The sequence below is a fragment of the Amphiprion ocellaris genome, chromosome 12, assembly GCF_022539595.1.
Source record: "Amphiprion ocellaris isolate individual 3 ecotype Okinawa chromosome 12, ASM2253959v1, whole genome shotgun sequence".
Taxonomy (NCBI): domain Eukaryota; kingdom Metazoa; phylum Chordata; class Actinopteri; family Pomacentridae; genus Amphiprion; species Amphiprion ocellaris.
Window position 1 is genome coordinate 9,482,049 of NC_072777.1, and position 16,501 is coordinate 9,498,549.

At 43.8% G+C, this 16,501-nt stretch overlaps 1 protein-coding gene across 3 annotated transcripts; it reads right to left on the reverse strand.

Moving 5' to 3' along the window:
- Positions 1-288: 288 nt before the first annotated feature.
- ppp4r4 (protein phosphatase 4, regulatory subunit 4) lies at positions 289-16,394 on the reverse strand. 3 transcript variants are annotated; one of them, XM_023279821.3, is made up of 25 exons: positions 14,872-16,394; positions 13,693-13,766; positions 10,306-10,408; positions 10,009-10,186; positions 9,835-9,908; positions 9,514-9,620; positions 9,236-9,343; positions 8,514-8,635; positions 8,280-8,402; positions 7,260-7,402; positions 7,059-7,178; positions 6,726-6,803; positions 6,156-6,239; positions 5,834-6,007; positions 5,640-5,745; positions 5,363-5,510; positions 5,117-5,261; positions 4,962-5,000; positions 4,798-4,869; positions 4,657-4,714; positions 4,500-4,574; positions 4,288-4,378; positions 2,905-2,966; positions 1,576-2,137; positions 289-561 (listed from the first exon to the last, which is right to left on the reverse strand). In XM_023279821.3, exons 1-25 carry the CDS (start codon positions 14,977-14,979, stop codon positions 516-518), a joined length of 3,000 nt encoding a protein of 999 aa, XP_023135589.1. In that variant the 5' UTR covers positions 14,980-16,394; the 3' UTR covers positions 289-515. The 3 variants fall into 3 exon arrangements, with proteins under 3 accessions (XP_023135589.1, XP_023135590.1, XP_023135586.1); XM_023279822.3 differs by having other exon boundaries at positions 4,657-4,720; positions 10,039-10,186; positions 14,872-16,393; XM_023279818.3 differs by having other exon boundaries at positions 4,657-4,720; positions 14,872-16,393.
- Positions 16,395-16,501: the final 107 nt, after the last annotated feature.

Here is a 16,501-nt window from a genome sequence, read left to right on the forward strand (position 1 = left end):
GTATCCAAATGCTGTTTTGACTACAGAATGACGTCATAGATATTTGGGCTATGACTACAACTAATTTATAATGTTAAATCTGAAAAGTCAAACTTAACTGTTAAAAGATAAAACGGCTTGCCATTCCAACATGAAACCATCAAACCCCTACAACAAAATCCCAGTGACCTCATGTCCCAACGCAACCATCATACACACCAGTCAAAAGGTAAAGCCACTGCTATGATTTCACCATTTATCCAACTAATCACACTTTAGCAGTTGAGAATAATAAGAAGACACCAACAGTTTGTATGAGTGGAGTTTACTGAACCAATCAGGTGGCAGAATGAAATCATTAGAATACACAGTGCTCAGTAGATATAAATAGAAGTCAGACTCTACTGTCTCTGTTTGTGACTGTAAGGCAGAGATGATATCCTGTTGCATTCTGGGTAACCTCCTGTAGCTGCTGTCTCTATGGCAACCTCTCCTTGATTGGCTGATGGCCTGGTGGAGGATGATGACCACCATCTTCAGTCTCGTCCTGACTGGACACTAAAAGAGTTCGACTTCCTGTTTCTAGAGATTTTTTTTTTTTTTTTTTTTAAAAAAGAAAAGGAAAAAAACATTCATTATTTTTTAAATGTAACCAGACTATTAAGGTAATACTCAGAAGTAAAGCGAAAACTAAAATCAGGCCAGTTTTAGACCAGAATGAAGTCAGAGCTCAGTAACAGGGCTTGTGGGGTTAGACCATTCAACTGTTTTTAACATTTTTAGGTTCAAGAAATTATGGCTCACTGATGCACTGGAGCCATGAGTACATGACTATCTTACTTCAACACTACAACATTATCCTAACTAGAGCACACTGGCATCTGTGGTGCTCCCACTCAATCATGAGTTACTACACCTGCTACAGACTACAGTTTACTAGCTAGCTATTTAAATGCATCTTCAATGGATGGCAGAATTTGTGAAACAGCTCTGCTTTCTCATTTAAATTTAGTAAGAATGATGAGATGGAGAGCTGAGGTTCACTCCAACACCCACCTCTGCAGTGACCATTTGACATCAGGCAGTTTTAAAAACTTTCACCAGAGACAGCTGGGATTCACAAATAACCCATTGCTGGTGAATTTGCCAAATAATCTCCTACCCTGGCCATCATCCTGCCTTCCCACCGACATCTGGTATCTTCCTTGTTCAGCCATAACAGAGTTAAACTAAATAAAGACCGGGATAAAACAGGGCAAATTTAGAGAAAGGTGTTGACTAAACAATAGCAGGACTAAACAAAGTTAGACCGGGGTTAAGGCAGGGGTAAACCATGGCTCTGACAGTGGAACGACAAAAGACCAAAACATCAGGTCCGTGTTGTCTCTTAAACTTATGAGACAACATAAAAGTGATCCAGGTGGTTTTGTAAAGGACGGATCTTAAATTGGTTTTTAAAAAAAGCTCCAATGGTACGTAGTTTTGGGGCCAATCCTGAAACTGGTCTGAGGGGTCTTTGAAACTGTAAAACCTGCAGACCCTGACAACCACATGGGACCATTACACTCTGAGGTTGAACTATCAGCCTGAACTCACATTGAGAGCTTCCTGGATTGGCTGTCCTTCACCCCGCATCCACGGTCCATCGTTTTACTACGCTGGTCCAAGGTACTGGTCCTATGGTCTCTCTGGTCCAAGGTACTGGTCCTATGGTCTCTCTGGTCCAAGGTACTGGTCCTGTGGTCTCTCTGGTCCATGGTAGTGGTCCTGTGGTCTCTCTGGTCCAAAGTAGTGTTCCTATGGTCTCTCTGGTCCAAGGTACTGGCCCGGTGGTCTCTCTGGTCCAAGGTACTGGTCCTGTGGTCTCTCTGGTCCAAGGGACTGGTTCTGTAGTCTCTCTGGTCAAGGGTACTGGTTCTGTAGTCTCTCTGGTCATTGGCACTGGTCCTATGGTCCAAGGTACTGGTTCTGTGGTCCATCATATTGTTCCTGTGGTCCATGTTACTAGTTCTGTGGTCCAGTGTACTGGATCTATGGTCTCTCTGGTCCAGAGTACTGGCCCTGTCCAGGAGGCTAGTCGTGTTGCTGCGGATCAAGACCGGCATGGAGGTGGCAGACTGGGTGGCCATGGTGAAGTGGGCAGTCCTTAAGGAGTCATCTGTGAGACACAAGAAGTGATGTGGAATACTGGCACAGTACTTCTCTCCACACTAACAGAATAATGGACTCTAAGATGTGTTTCTAAGTGCGTTAGGGCTTTGGAATGTCCCACTCAAATTGTCAAGTACATGAGGGCTCTGATGTGGACTTTTTAATGCTCAGATGCGCTTGTTCTATAAGTTCATATATCTGCAGACATTCCTAATGGACTTGTACATGGTTAGTAGCGAAATTACTGACATATAATTGTGGTTGTCCTGCACCCTCACAAAACATAACACATGCACAAACCACGCATGGATTGTGTAGAAGGAATTGGCTAGGAAGTTTGTGAAACAGCACAGTTATGCTTATTTATTGCAGTTTTGTAGAGTTGTTTGAATTTCCAGTCAAACGTCTGCATAGAATTTGTAGATGGTCATTGCTTTCCTGACTTTTGGTAGTTTTTTAAATTGTACAAACACTGTAATGCCAGACAGAGAGAGTGACAAATTGAGCCACTACCCAGAATGATACAGGAGTCTAAGTTCACTTTTTTTGAATGACGATGTGTTGTTTTCAAGCAACATGTGCAGTTGTTGTAGTGTGTCCCATTCCTCCATTTTTATACCATTTCAAGCCCTCATGAACTCACACACTCAAACACTCCTGCTGTGATGTCAGCGAAGTCCGTGAGGGTTTAGTACATAGGCCTTAGGGTGGAGATTGCGATTGGGTCACTGAATGTCAGGGTTCTGGCTGTGTGAGGGTGTGTGGAGGCTGTACCTTTGCTGGACAACATGGCGGACTTCCCAGATCCAGATGTGCTGCTCAGCTCTTTCACTTTCCTGAAACACCAAAAAGCAAATAGCCTTAGACAATGGACTCATCTCTATTCTTCTCCAGCTGGATCTCAGTGCTGCATTTGACACAGGTGATCACAATTTTTCATTATAGAGACTGGAACATCTCATTGGGATTAAAGGAACTGCACTAGGCTGGTTGATCAACACTATCATTTAGATATATTCCAGTTTGTTCATGTCGACAATGATCCTTTCATGCCCACAACAGTTAATCATGGAGTTCCACAGGGTTCTGAGCTAGGACCAATACTTTTCACTTTGTACATGCTCCGCTTAGGCATTATTATTAGCAAACACTACATAAACCTTCACTGCAATGCAGATGACATCTAGCTAGACTTATTAGGTTTCAGGCATGTCTTAAAGACATTAAGGCTTGTATAGGATGAATTATAAATTTCAACCAGGAAAGTCTGAGTTATTTTAGAACAGGGTGTGTCCTTAAACTGACACAAAACAGAAGTCTTTAGGGCAGCCTGTCATAGTGGGAAAATTAGGAACATTCTGTCAGAGTGATGCTAAAAGACTAGTCCATACATTTTGTAGCCTTCAAGCTGGACAATTGTGATCGCGTTCTATCAGGATGTCCCAATAACTCTGTAAAAAACCTCCAGCTGATCCAAAATACTGCAGCTAGAATTCTGACGGGAACCACCCACAGAGATCATATTTCTCCCACATTAACTTCTCTACACTGGCTCCCTGTAAAATCCTGAATAGAATAGAGAATAAAACCCTTCTCCTCACACACAAAGCTCTTAATGACTATGTTCCATCTTATCTTAAAGAACTCATAGTACTATCCGAACAGAGCACGTTGCTCCGAGAGTGCAGGCTTACTTTTTATTCCTAGAGTTTCCAGAAGCAGAATGGGAGATTTCAGCCATCAGGCTCCTCTCCAGTGGAATTAGCTGCCAGTTTAGGTTTAGGAGGCAGAGTTCTTCTCTACTTTTAAGATTACACTGAAAGCTTTCTTTTTTAATAAAGTTTATAGTTAGGGTTGGATGAGGTGAACCTTGACCCTTAACCATCCCTGAGTTATGTTGCTATAGGTTTCAGCTGTTGGAGACTTCCCATGATGCACTGAACACCTTTCCTTTACTTTCCTCGCTTCCTCTTTACATACATAAAAGCAATCATTTTCTTCACACTATTGCCAAGTACTTGTTCAAATGGAATTGTTGGATTTGTGGAGTTTTGCTTTACAATAGCTTTTGCAAGGTTACGATGTGCAGTGCCTCGAGATTATTTATGTTATGAATTGGTGGTATATAAATAAAACTGAATTGAGCTGAATTCTTACAGAGTTCGGTCTGAGTTCAGAGGTTTGGACGATGTTGGTTGACTGCTGAGGGACCGACTCCGAGACAGTTTAGCCTTCCTCATTTCTTTACCTGCACAGAAGATCATCATCAACATCAACATCATGACATCATCACCTTCACCATCATCATCATGACATCATCATCATCAATGAGGAAGAATTGGAGCTCATCTTCATTCTCTCCATCTTACCAGAGGATGCAACTGTTCCAGATGAAGACACTGACATGGACTTTGTTGCAGACAGACTGGTCTTACTGTCTCTTCCTGTCAAAGAAATGTGATTTACAGACTGGATTGCAAATACAACCTCTTCTGTGACTCTTTCAAAAAAGTAAGTTCAGCTCACGTTTTCTTTCCGTATGTTTATCAGAGTTCAGCTTTCCATCGCTCTGTTGGCGCTCCAGCTGTTCCTGACGACAAAACAGATGCCATTAAAACAACGTAGACCAGTTAAAAACTGAAGACCAGCTTTTGGGCTCAGCCTCACCATCTCCAGTAGCAGAGTTTCCTCCTTCTCCTTCTTCTGGTCTAGCAAGTCCCTCTCCTGCCTCTTGTGAAACTGTTCACAGACACAAGACACCAAGGAGGTTACAGGATAGAAGTGAACCTGATGTATTGACAATTTAAGCCTTCATTAAACTGGCTGCTTACAGGTTCTGACAGGTCCAGTTTGTCCAGTTCCAACACTGTCTGGAAAACACGATGGACACAGTTAATCTCTGATCATTTTTATCCCTCATAAATAAACTGGTTGGCAGGTTTAAATGTTTCAGTAACAGCCTGGACTGGTCTCTGGTAGGTGTTACCTTGCGGATAGTGGCCACCACGTCTTTGTCTTTCTCTCTGCAGAGAAGTTTCTGGACGCAGAAGTCAAGTTTCTGCAGCAGCTGTTTGTCAGCTGGCAAGCGGAGTGACGAGCGCAACCTGGGCAACAACTGGCACAGCTTGTACCTAAGACAAAGAGACAGGCAGACAGACAGACAGACAGATGTGCTATGTGTGATGTCAGGAAGATTTTAGCTGTTTCATTGAAAAGAATGATGAGGATCTACCTGACATTGGCAACAGGGTCATGAACCAGCTCCAGTGCTGGGATCAAGAAGTGTTCGTTGAAATATTTACGGGAGAAAATCTCGGTGGCAGTTTCACAAACATCAAGGAATCTTAGACGGTTCCAGTAACTGCGACCCTGAGCGAGATCTGAGATCACAAACACAAAAAGTCTTACATCCTGACAGAGGTTTTGTAATTTTTTCACATCGATTGAAGTGATGCTGACTCTACTGTTAAAAGAAACAGAAGAACAAGTAGAAGCAGAAATGTTCAGACCCTGGATCAGTCGCTCCATCATCTCCTGACGCTGCTCCTGTTTGCGGTTGTAGCGCAGAAAAGTGCAAAATGTACGAGCCGCCTCCTTCTGCACTGGCAATACTTTCTGCAACCAAAACAAGCAGAGCAGAGTTACCTGTCTGTCACCTGGTATACCTGTGGTATTGTCTGATGCAGTGCCTGGCAGTGCTGACATTAGTGGTGAGGATAATGAAGATACGAGGAGAGAAGCTCTGGTGCAGCAGTTCTCCAGGAAGCAGTCTGGCCAGGCAGCAGTAACGCTGCAGCAGCTTCTCATGTAGCCGCCAACGCAGAGAACATCCAACTTTCTGTTCTGCTAACAGCAGTGCCGACAGCAGCTCTGGAAACTGAGGAGGACCATGGCACAACAGGGGAGAACAACACAGGAGAACAGAAAAGTCATTTTTAAAGTCAGCTCGAAGATTACGTACCACAAAGAAGGAGAAACTATGTGAGAAGAAATTAAACCACAGTGAACTGAGTTTAACTTCTTACCTTATTGTCCAGGGCAAGGTTCTCTCCTCTAGATAGAACTGTCTCCAGAGTTTCCTCCAAGTAATTCATCAAAGCATCCAACACCTAAACAGCAGTGGTGGAGGGAGGATTCTGATTCTTTACTTAAGTAAAAGCACCGATGAACACTGTCACAAGTAAAAGCGCTGCAAGTCAAATTACTTCAAGTGAAAGTATGTATATATAGGTAGGAAAATGTACTTGAAATGTTAAAAATAAAAGTAGTGGTGCAGAAAACTGTCCTGTGTGACAGTTAAACTGTTAAATATCATATCCTTGGATTATTACTTATGCTTTAATGTAAAAGCAGCATTTCACTATTGTAGCTGGTTGAGGTGGAGTTCATTTTAATCTATTTTGTATAGGACTGCATAAAATGATTGTTTTAACCATGGCTTAATCTGCTGATTGTTTTCCCCATGTCTCCAAATAAAATACAAAACTTGACCTAACAAACACTAATATTAACATTGTGACATAGGATATTAAAATAATGACATCTAGAAATGCTTCCTGATTGGTAGAACAGTGTTGGTGGGTGTGGCTTCTCACCTCTAGAGCATCGTCCTGCAGCAGAGACAGAAGCTCCTTGTGGACGAGCTGGACATTTGAACCGAGCAGCTTCACCACCTAACAGGAGGATGCGGGGCCACCATGTTACATCATAGGAGACAGCCAATCAGAGTGAGGTGCTGTGACGTGTCATCTTTTATTTTAAACGCTATATCTTGATTTCCTACCAAAAACAGCTGCTAGCCTAAGTACAGGGACAGTTCTTGCTCCTAAAGACAAACCCGTTAATGAACCGTAATGAGACTGTAATGCCTGCTGCAGCTACCAGGGGCACCAGCAGAACTGCTAGTGTTGTGGTGATGGTGATCTCACCTGGTGGAAACTGGCTGCAGCACTTCGCCGGACGCTGACCTCTGGGTCACTACAAAGACTGGAGAAAGAGGGGTAAAGCTCCGACAAGAAGTGAACCGAGTCCGCAAACACCACCATGGCCTGGGTGAAGAGAATACAAAGTGACCTCAACACGTGGAGAACTTAGGAACCCTGAAGCTGAGTGTGTGTTAGTCTGTGTACCGGTAGGTTGTAGCAACAGTTGCAGCGAATCAGCGTAGCCTCGTTGTTGCCGTCAGTCTGGTTGCCTTCAGTCGGCAGTCCGGCGACACACAGCACCTTAAACCTCTGCAGTAAACGACCCTTCTGCTCCTCTGACAGAGACCCTGAAACAAAGGGATAAAACTCAGAAATGTGATGATCCACCTGGCACAGACCAATTACAAAACATCACACTGGTTTCAATGAGGCTGTTCCTTCCATCCCCTCCAGGTTTTGTTGTCCTTCAGCAAAACTATGAAGCACCAAGGCAACAGTGACTCCTGAACTCAAAGAGGACTGGACAGACTGAACTGCTGTTTAGCAATGACTAGTGTTGACTGAGTTTTTTTTTCCCTACAACAAAATGATGAGGTGGAGCCATTCCATACTGCAAAATGGCCTAACTATGAGACACTAAGCACAGAATGACACTGTTTGAGAAGGTGTTGACCATAGAGATGACCCTCTTGGATGGCATCTTCCACCCTGGATAACTCAGAAAAGAAGAATCTGATCCCGGAATTCCAGTGTGACTCCAGACCTGGCGCTACATGAGACAACGTCAATTACATCAAGCTGGTAGCCTTTACCTTTGGCATAGGCTTTGACTAATTCTCTCTTAGAGACTGACTTCCCATATCCCTGGAACTAGTTTAAACAGCTAAAATGTGTATGTCAACATCCCGTTTTCAGTGCTAACCCTAACCTGGCCATTAGGTGCTCATGATGAGCTCCTCCCCCAAGGCTGCCACTGCTTCATCTGTGTTCTGGATTCACTCTTAGCCCCGCCCCTCTCCTGGGACCAGTTGCTGCTGGGTAAACCCACCAGAAGCTGTTGCCTCTAACGATACAGCTCTCTGGCTGTAGTACAAAGACCATTCCCTGATTTATAGACTGATGTCTGTTAGTTCATCCAGATTACACAATCAGTTTTTTGTTTTGAATATGAAATCAATTTAAACCAAAGTGCGTTCAGCTTCCACTTTTTGTGTTGAATCTCACCTGCCAGTCCGCTGCAGAGCTTCCCAAACTGGAACGACAGAGACGCCACGATGGCCTCATCTGCCTGCGATGAGGCCTCACACACCGACATCACCAGGGGAATCACAACATGGAGTCGGTCATCTGAAGAGGAAGAGGGGACTTTAAACCAGATGTTTACAGAGATTTGCACCGCTGACTTACTTCTTCCGCCTGAAGAACTAATACCCCAATATAACCAAAGTTCTGACTCACCGCTGTCCATCATCTCCATCAGGTTGATGATGGTGTCAAAGGCAGCAAGACGAACAGTGCTGTCCTCGTCTCCAGCAAGCTCCACCAGCTCAGGGAGGAGCTCCATTCTGGTGTCATCCACCCTGAAGGACAGACAGGACACACTGTCTTATCACACAGCATGTTGAAGTTAGATTGGTGTTGGGTTTAGGTTTGGTTGTCATATGGTCAGTTTTTTGTTGTCATTTGATCTGTGTTAGGTTTATGTTACATTGTTGTTTAGTTGTTGTTTTGGTTATTGGTTAGTGTTAGGGTTTTGTTTTGCTGTGAGATGCTAGTTGTTTGGCTGCTATTTGGTCTGTGTTGGGTTTGGTGTTTGGGTGTGAATTGCTTTATGTTGGTTGTTTGGTTGGTATAAGGTTTTCGTTTGGTTGGTAGTCGTTTGCAGCTGGGTTAATGTTGGTCGTTGCTGTGTTTATGTTTGGTCATCATTTGGTAGTTGTTCGACTGTTGTTTGGTCATTGTTTGGTCACCATTTAGTTGGTTTCAGGTTTATGTTTGGTTGTTGTTTGGCTGTTTGACTGTTGTTTAGAAGTCATTTGGTTGGTGTTAGGTTCGTGTTTGGCTGTCAGTTGTTTAGCTGTTGCTTGGTCTTTGTAAGGCTTTTGTTAGATCCTTGTTTGGCTAGTGTTTAGTTATTGTTTGGTTGGTGTTTGGTTCATCCATTGTTTGCTGGCAGTTACCCAGTGGCTCTGGCGATACCCTCCAGCTGACGGCACATACATGCTCTGACCTCAAACTCTGGGTCCTGACATAAAGAACGAGCCAGTGGCAGCAGCTCCTTCTTCACTCTGATGCACAGAAACACTGTTAGTATCAGAGCAGGTGAGATGACACCTGATCAGCACACGTACAAAGACAGGCTATATTACAACAGTACTACAGTGTTCAGAGTGTACGCTGTATGTGTCGTAGTAGAGTGTTCAGAGTACATAATGGTACACGCTGTGCTGCAGCTCACATGTGAGAATCAAACTTGCAGGCAACTTTCCCTAAAATGCGACAGCTGGCCAGACGAGCCTGAAGCGAGTGAGACAGCTGAGACTGATATAGGAGAGGGTTTAGCACCTGTAGAGACAGACAAGTAGAAGGTGAGACAGGCAGGTACGGAAGTATAGCAGGACTGAACACAAAGAAACCCTAAAAAATTGAAAGTCATTCTCAGATCCTTTTGTTCACATTGCTTGTAATGCAATCCCTCACTTAAATCCTGTAATGCTCATCAGTTATTAGCAGGTGAATCCAGAACAGTTCTGCTGGAAAGTATTGCTCATGAACTGACCTCTTGTTTAATGGTCTCTTTGGGCAGAGCGTTGATCGCTGACAGCAGAGTTTCTAACCAGGCGTTGCTAATCACTGTCAATAAAGATGGCAAAATGAGCAACTGTTACAGCCATGTCAACACATTGAGGGTCAGGTGTGTTTCCCGGTGTGTTGGTTGCTCAGGCGTCATTACCTGCGTCTTGATAGTACAGGTGTGGGTTACCTGTGTCCCGGTGGTTCAGGTGCAGCAGAACAGTTTTCAGGATGGAGTAGGTGTGGGTATGGATCAGGATGATGTCGTCCTGGAGGATTGTTAAAAATGACCCTGCTGCTGCCAGTTGGATTTCACCTCCGGCTCCATTCAGGACCTCCTGGGTCACAAGGACAGGAAAGGTTACTTGTGAGACACACCTGTACAACGCAGCTGTCATGTCCTGGAGTACTGTCCACATCCTGTCCTCATCCTCCTTCTCTGACAGATCGTACCTACCCGAACTTTTGGTACGACACGGCGAAAAGTCTCAGCTGGATTCTGGCGGACAAGACTTGGGAGGTTACTGATGACGCTGGCCCTCTGCACCTCTTGACCCACACTGAGGAGCAGAGAGGAGGGCAGAGGGGAGTCAGACAGCAGACAGAGGGAAGACAGAGGGGTGACACATGGTAGGCAAAATGTAAAGTGAGAATGTTTCCAGATCAAAAAGAGAAGGACCCGAACTTGAACCCGGAGGACTCCACAGCTGGAACCAGGACAGATTCACATGTCCAGCTATGAACTCCACTGTCCGGTATCTCTTCCTGTCTTCACTGTCCTGTTTACGAATCAGTTCAGTGAACTAGTTTAGCTCCTCTGGGATGGGACTGCTGATTACCTTCAGTGTTTAATTAGCTCCAGGGTTTACTGGGTCACAGTGAAGGAGGACGGCTGGAGAACTGAGAGCCTTGTGCTCCACCTGAGGCCTCCTGAAATCTTCATACATATAAAACCTTGTTTATTTGTTCTTGTTTCTCAACCCAAGATATTAGCAAGTCTTACTTTAACTAGTGCTTATTGTAACTAGTTATTTTTCACTGGTCCCGTTTCCCAAGTCTCACTTTAACTTGTTTATATTTTAACTAGTCTTAAATGTGACTAGCCTTATTTTTAGTAATGTTCATCGTGAGCACTTTTAAGTTTAATTAGTTAAATAGGTTTACTTTGAACTAGTTTTATTTTAACTGGTGTTCAGTGTACTAGTCATTTTTAGCAAGTTTAATTTTTAGTCATATTTACTAGTTATTATTGTAACTAGTATAAAATGTAGTTAGCCTTATTTTAACTAGTGTTCTAAGTACCTTTCATTTAAACTAGCCTTATTTAAGTCATGTCCATTGTAGCCAGTCTTATTTCTACTAGTTTTTAATTTAACCACTTTTAAATGCTACTAGTCTCATTTTAAATGGTGTTCATTATCACCAGTTTTAAGTTTGGCTAGTTTTAACCTTAGCTAGTCTTATTTTTACTCATCTCATTCATTGTAAATGGTTTTAATTTTAACTAATCTTATTTTAACTAGTTTTAATGTTTACTACAGAAATTTTAACTAACCCGTTTTAATTTAACTAGCATTACTTTCACTAGTTTTAGTTATTAACTAGTTTTGCATGGACTAGTTTTAATTTGAACTAGTCTACATTTTTACAAGTCCTGTTTGAACTAGTTTTATTAACTAGTCTGATATTCCTTGTTGTGCAGAATACACCTGTTGCAGATCAACAGGTCTCCAGACGTCGGTGAATGATCTCAGTCTGAACTCTGCTTCATCTCTCATAAACTTCCAAAACAGAACCAGATTTGGAGCCGCCAGATCTGGACCTGGAGTGGTCTGAGACACCTGGAGGAGCCACAAAGCAGACAGTAGTGAAGTAACCAGGGTTAACTCTGGGTTTCTGGGACTATGCCAGTGGTTCTCATGGTAGCTAATGCTGCACACCTAACCTGCTCCACAGCATGTTCAAGATAGAAGATGAACACTTCAAAAACATTGCCTACTGACCAATCAGTTCTCTTAGAAAATGGCATCTCATTTCTGGAAGATCGTGTGAAGCTCAGTGCAGAGATATTGAGAGGGTCTCTGAGGAAGGCAAGAGTTTGTCCAGTCAATCTAAAACCTTTTGTCTCCTTGACGATCATAGATATGACAGATGTAGATTCCCAGGTGGAGAGAACTTTTGTCCTAATCACCTTTTTTCCCCCCTGTTGACTGCATGATATTGCAAAGCCAGTTCATTGTTCTATTGGGCAATGTACAGTGATACAGTCCTAAAACTGAGACAGATTAAAGCACGACATCCTTGGACTTTTTGACCCTTGCAGTCAGCATATTTCCTGGATTGAATGATGCTTTTACATTTGTTTTTTATTTGCTTGCAAGACTGTTTGATACCGTCTGAGCTGCCGCTAAAAGAATAATGTAAAAATTGGCTTACATGCTATATGAACAGAGTTACATCTAAGCATTAAATCTGAAAATGCACAATTAGATCTACTCATCTATTAAAGGTCCCATCTTTAATAACTTAATGAGGGTTTTACATGTCTATAAAATGTGTTTTTTAATTTTTCAGCTTGAAATGCTGCAAACATGGTTCTTTTTACTGTTGTTACTAATGTTCACACCCCTTCAGGCCCTTCAGGAAGAAGACTCTCTCTGAATCTGTGATTGACAGCATAGAACAAAACAGCAGACTACATGGCAGCTGAGCTCTAAGAATTCACAGCACAGCCGTTATTTTTGTCATTTTTCAAACAGTTTTGTAGTTACAACATCAGTAAGCTAGCAGTGCAGAGCTAAAATGGCTCTGAAGTGACTGCTGGTTAACATGTAGTCTTAATGGACTGCATTTAAGTCACTATTTCATACTCAGTCCACTGTCTGTACAATTTCACACAGCTCTGACCTGAAGTCATATGATCACAGTTAATGACAACATTAGCCACATTAGCAGCACAACATGCAAACTGTAAGGATTTTCCTGTTGTTGATGTGACATTTCCACCAATAACAAAAACAATCCACTGGATCTTCAGTTTCTCGGATGCTGGGCGTGCATGAAGACTCTTGTGCTCACTCTTGCAGCTAACAGCAGACCATTTGGTGTGATTTGTTCATGGCTGATACATTTTAGAGTTAGCAGAAGCAGCTCGACAAATTAAACAAACCTGGTGGACTTAAGGGCAGCTGCTCATTCTGAATGTCCCACTAGAAGCAGCAGGCTGTGAGAGTGAGGATTATACAAGGTTTGAGCTATTAGTTCCTCAGCTGATTTGCAGCAGGGCATTAAAAGTCTTAGCAGGTTGTAAAGCTGTGAGGTTTTCTTCAGGAATGTCTTCTTATGTTAACAGATTTTATTTTACACCTCCAAGTTTATAACAACCACTAAACCACAATAAAAATGGATTTTTGCCGTATGGGACCTTTAATGATGAGCAGTGAGATTGATAATATTGTTAACTTAAACATTCACAGTGTGAATATTTTTACAGCTTATTTTTTGCCCTTGGTTTTGGCATATTTTTTGCTTTCAGTCTGTATTACAGTTTTAAAGTCCTCATATTAGTCTATAGTTTGCACTTCTCATGGAAAATATGTAGCTTTAGACATGTCCATGTTTGCAATCTTTTTAAGTGAACACTTTCCTATCCAGATTCAGAAACCCTGAGTTGACCTAACCAGTTCATAACCAGCTTCATGTGGCTGCTTGGCCTGATGTAGTGCAGGCTTTAGGTGAGATTCCAGCCTGGAGTCCTGCTCTGAGCTTCAATTCTCTCATCCAGTTTAAACTCCACAGAGGAGAGGTCCCACTTATGTTCTCAAAGCTGCAGGTCAGATCTCACCTGAGCAGGTAGACGGCTCTCTCGATGTCGTTCAGGTCTTCATCTACAGTCAGCTGATCGATCTCCTCTGCAGTCTGATGGGGAACAACAGACACAGCAAGTCGACTCATCACCCAGCAGTGATCTGTCTGATCTGCCTGTGATGAAAACACTCAGACAAGTGTGTGTGCGTGTGTGTGTGTGTGTGTGTGTGTGTGTGTGTGTGTGTGTGTGTGTGTGTGTGTGTGTGTGTGTGGGAGAAGACGGGGGTGTGTGTCTGCGTCATTATGACGTCGGGTTTCTCCCATAAGAACACCCACGGGCCCGCCTCCTCGTGACACAATCCCCCCTCGAAACCCCGCCCCCGCAGCTACAGGTGGAAAATCTGCTATCAGACTGTTTTGTGATTTCTTTTATTGATTAGTTATTGATGCCGGTGTTTCAGTGTAAAAAAGGATCAGAAGTGTTCTTCCTCCTCTTTTTTTCTGTTTCATTATATTCAAGTGTTTTATCTGTCCTGCTGTCTGTCTGTCTCTAATGTCATGTCTTCATGTAGCTCTGTGTCTTATTCTTTGATGAAAAAACTAACTTGTGTTAGGGGTTTCCTTTTCACGCTTTATATAAATTGCAACACTCTGACTCAAACCTTGATTTCAAGCCTCATAAAATCAAATTAATTCAATTAAAATGAATGAATGAGTGCTTTCATTGTGTGTCATCAGCCCTCGCTCTGCTCCTGTCTCTCACACATCTGACTGTTCAATCATGCATGGATTATTTATTAATGCATTAGTTCACAGCTTCAACTCCTCCTGTGCACACAAGCCTGCTCTGCAAACATGATGATCACTGCATGATGATGTTCAGATTTCTTTGCTGACTGGATTTGAGGAGGAGGAGATCCTGAAACCTGTCTGTCTCTCTGCGCTGACAGACAGACAGGTGGAGAGACAGACGGACAAACTGCGTCATGCTGCGCAGATAGCGGGTCTCCCCTCTGCTTCCTGCATGGAGGCCGCTGATCTTCCTCCCACTGACTCATACAACATTTCTCACCATCACCATCAAGATCATCATCGTCACTTCTCATGTCTCCCACATGTGCTGGAGACACATGAGCGCCTGCTTCATGTATGTGTGTGGGAACAGTTCTTCGTGAGAGCGTGAGTCTGAGCCTGACAAGCTGACATGCACACCTACCTTGAGACTCCTGCGGATAGGCCTCTCGATGAAGGCAAGCTCCTGCAGCTCCTCCAGCGGACCGCACAGCAGGCTGGACTGGCTCAGAGCCATTCTGCTGGGGAACATCTGCTCACTGGAAGCGGCCCAGTTTGCTACTGGCTGTTAGTGGGAGAGCAGGCGGCGGATCTCAGTACCAACCATCTCTGATGAGAGGAGGGGGCGGGAGGGGCGGGGGACTGTCACTAGCCGTTTCCAAGGAGATCCCTGCTCGCTCTGTCCGCGACGGAGGGAACGTCACGCCAGACTCCGCTCAAAGGTCTAATAATATAACATTCATTCGCTCATTTGAGGGCGAAGCGGACGGTCAGAAGTTCCAAAGCAAACATATTACAAATCAACATCGGCCGGTCTTCGATTCGGCGTACACAGTGTCCCACAAGCTGCGAATATTTCAGTAAAACCTCCACTTCTCTGAGGAACATCTATAACATCCCACAGTGTTAGTTGGAGCGGGGAGCAGACCCCACAGCCTGCCGCTGTCAAACACCATCCCGGGGACGCTTTCCAAACCAATCCTCGCTCTCTTTAATGCGGAGGCAACAACACACCAGAGTCAGCTAACAAAAGGGAGGTTTTAACTCTTATTTCCAGTCCAGTTAAGCCAACAACCTATTAAAACTTACAGCAGAGGTATCATATAAAATTCTGTCTTCATTTCGGGGTTCCAGCGGGACACACATCTCCAAACGAAGCTACATCAGCACCAGATTCCGTTTTAAAACTCACATTACAGCATATCTTTACTAAAGAACAAGCGAAATATTAAAAAATGTGGCAGTGAGCAGATCGACAGGGTGTCCTCTCCAGTTCGGCGCATATAAGTAGTCCAAAAATCCCACTTGAGATAAAATCCAGACCTTCTCCAGCCGTCTCAGCGGTGGAGGTCTGTGCGGTAGGAGCGTCACGCCGAACTGCGTTAAAATTTCAGCGCTGTATTGCGTCTGTGCTCATGGGTGAAGCTGGCAGTCCGACAGACCTTAAAGAAATGGCATATTTGATGAAACGGAACGTCCCACTCACTTCGGCCTACACTTCTCACATCAACGAGTGATTATTTTAATAAAGAGTCGGTGTTTCTGAACCCGGGTCCGTCTGGTCGCTCCCACACGGAGGGCGGTACCGAGCAGTCTCAAATAATGGGGTTTAAAAGTTGAGATTTTATTTGAATTTACATCATTTCAGTAGATTTTCTCAATCCGGATTTTATTACAAAATCCTACGGCAGGTTGTTACGGTAGGACATCACAGCGACACAAACTGTGAGCCGTTAAAATTGCTAAAAATGTGAACAGACATTTGTGAGACAGCAGTAAGTCCGAATGTCTACGTGTGGTTTGATAGACTTGTCTGACCTGCTGATGAAGCGGCCCTGACCGCAGGCTGGCACCCGAACCGGGCTGAAACCGGACCAGGACCGGGTGATGAGCAGCAGGGCGGCTAGCTGGAGGCTAACGGCCGCACTGCAGCAGCTGAACCGGTTTCCATGGAAACGGCTGTCTGTGATCCAGCTCATTCACAAAGTCCAGTTTAAGAGGCCTGATGGTGGTTTCACACCGATGCTCACAGAAACACACAGTCATAGTTTAAC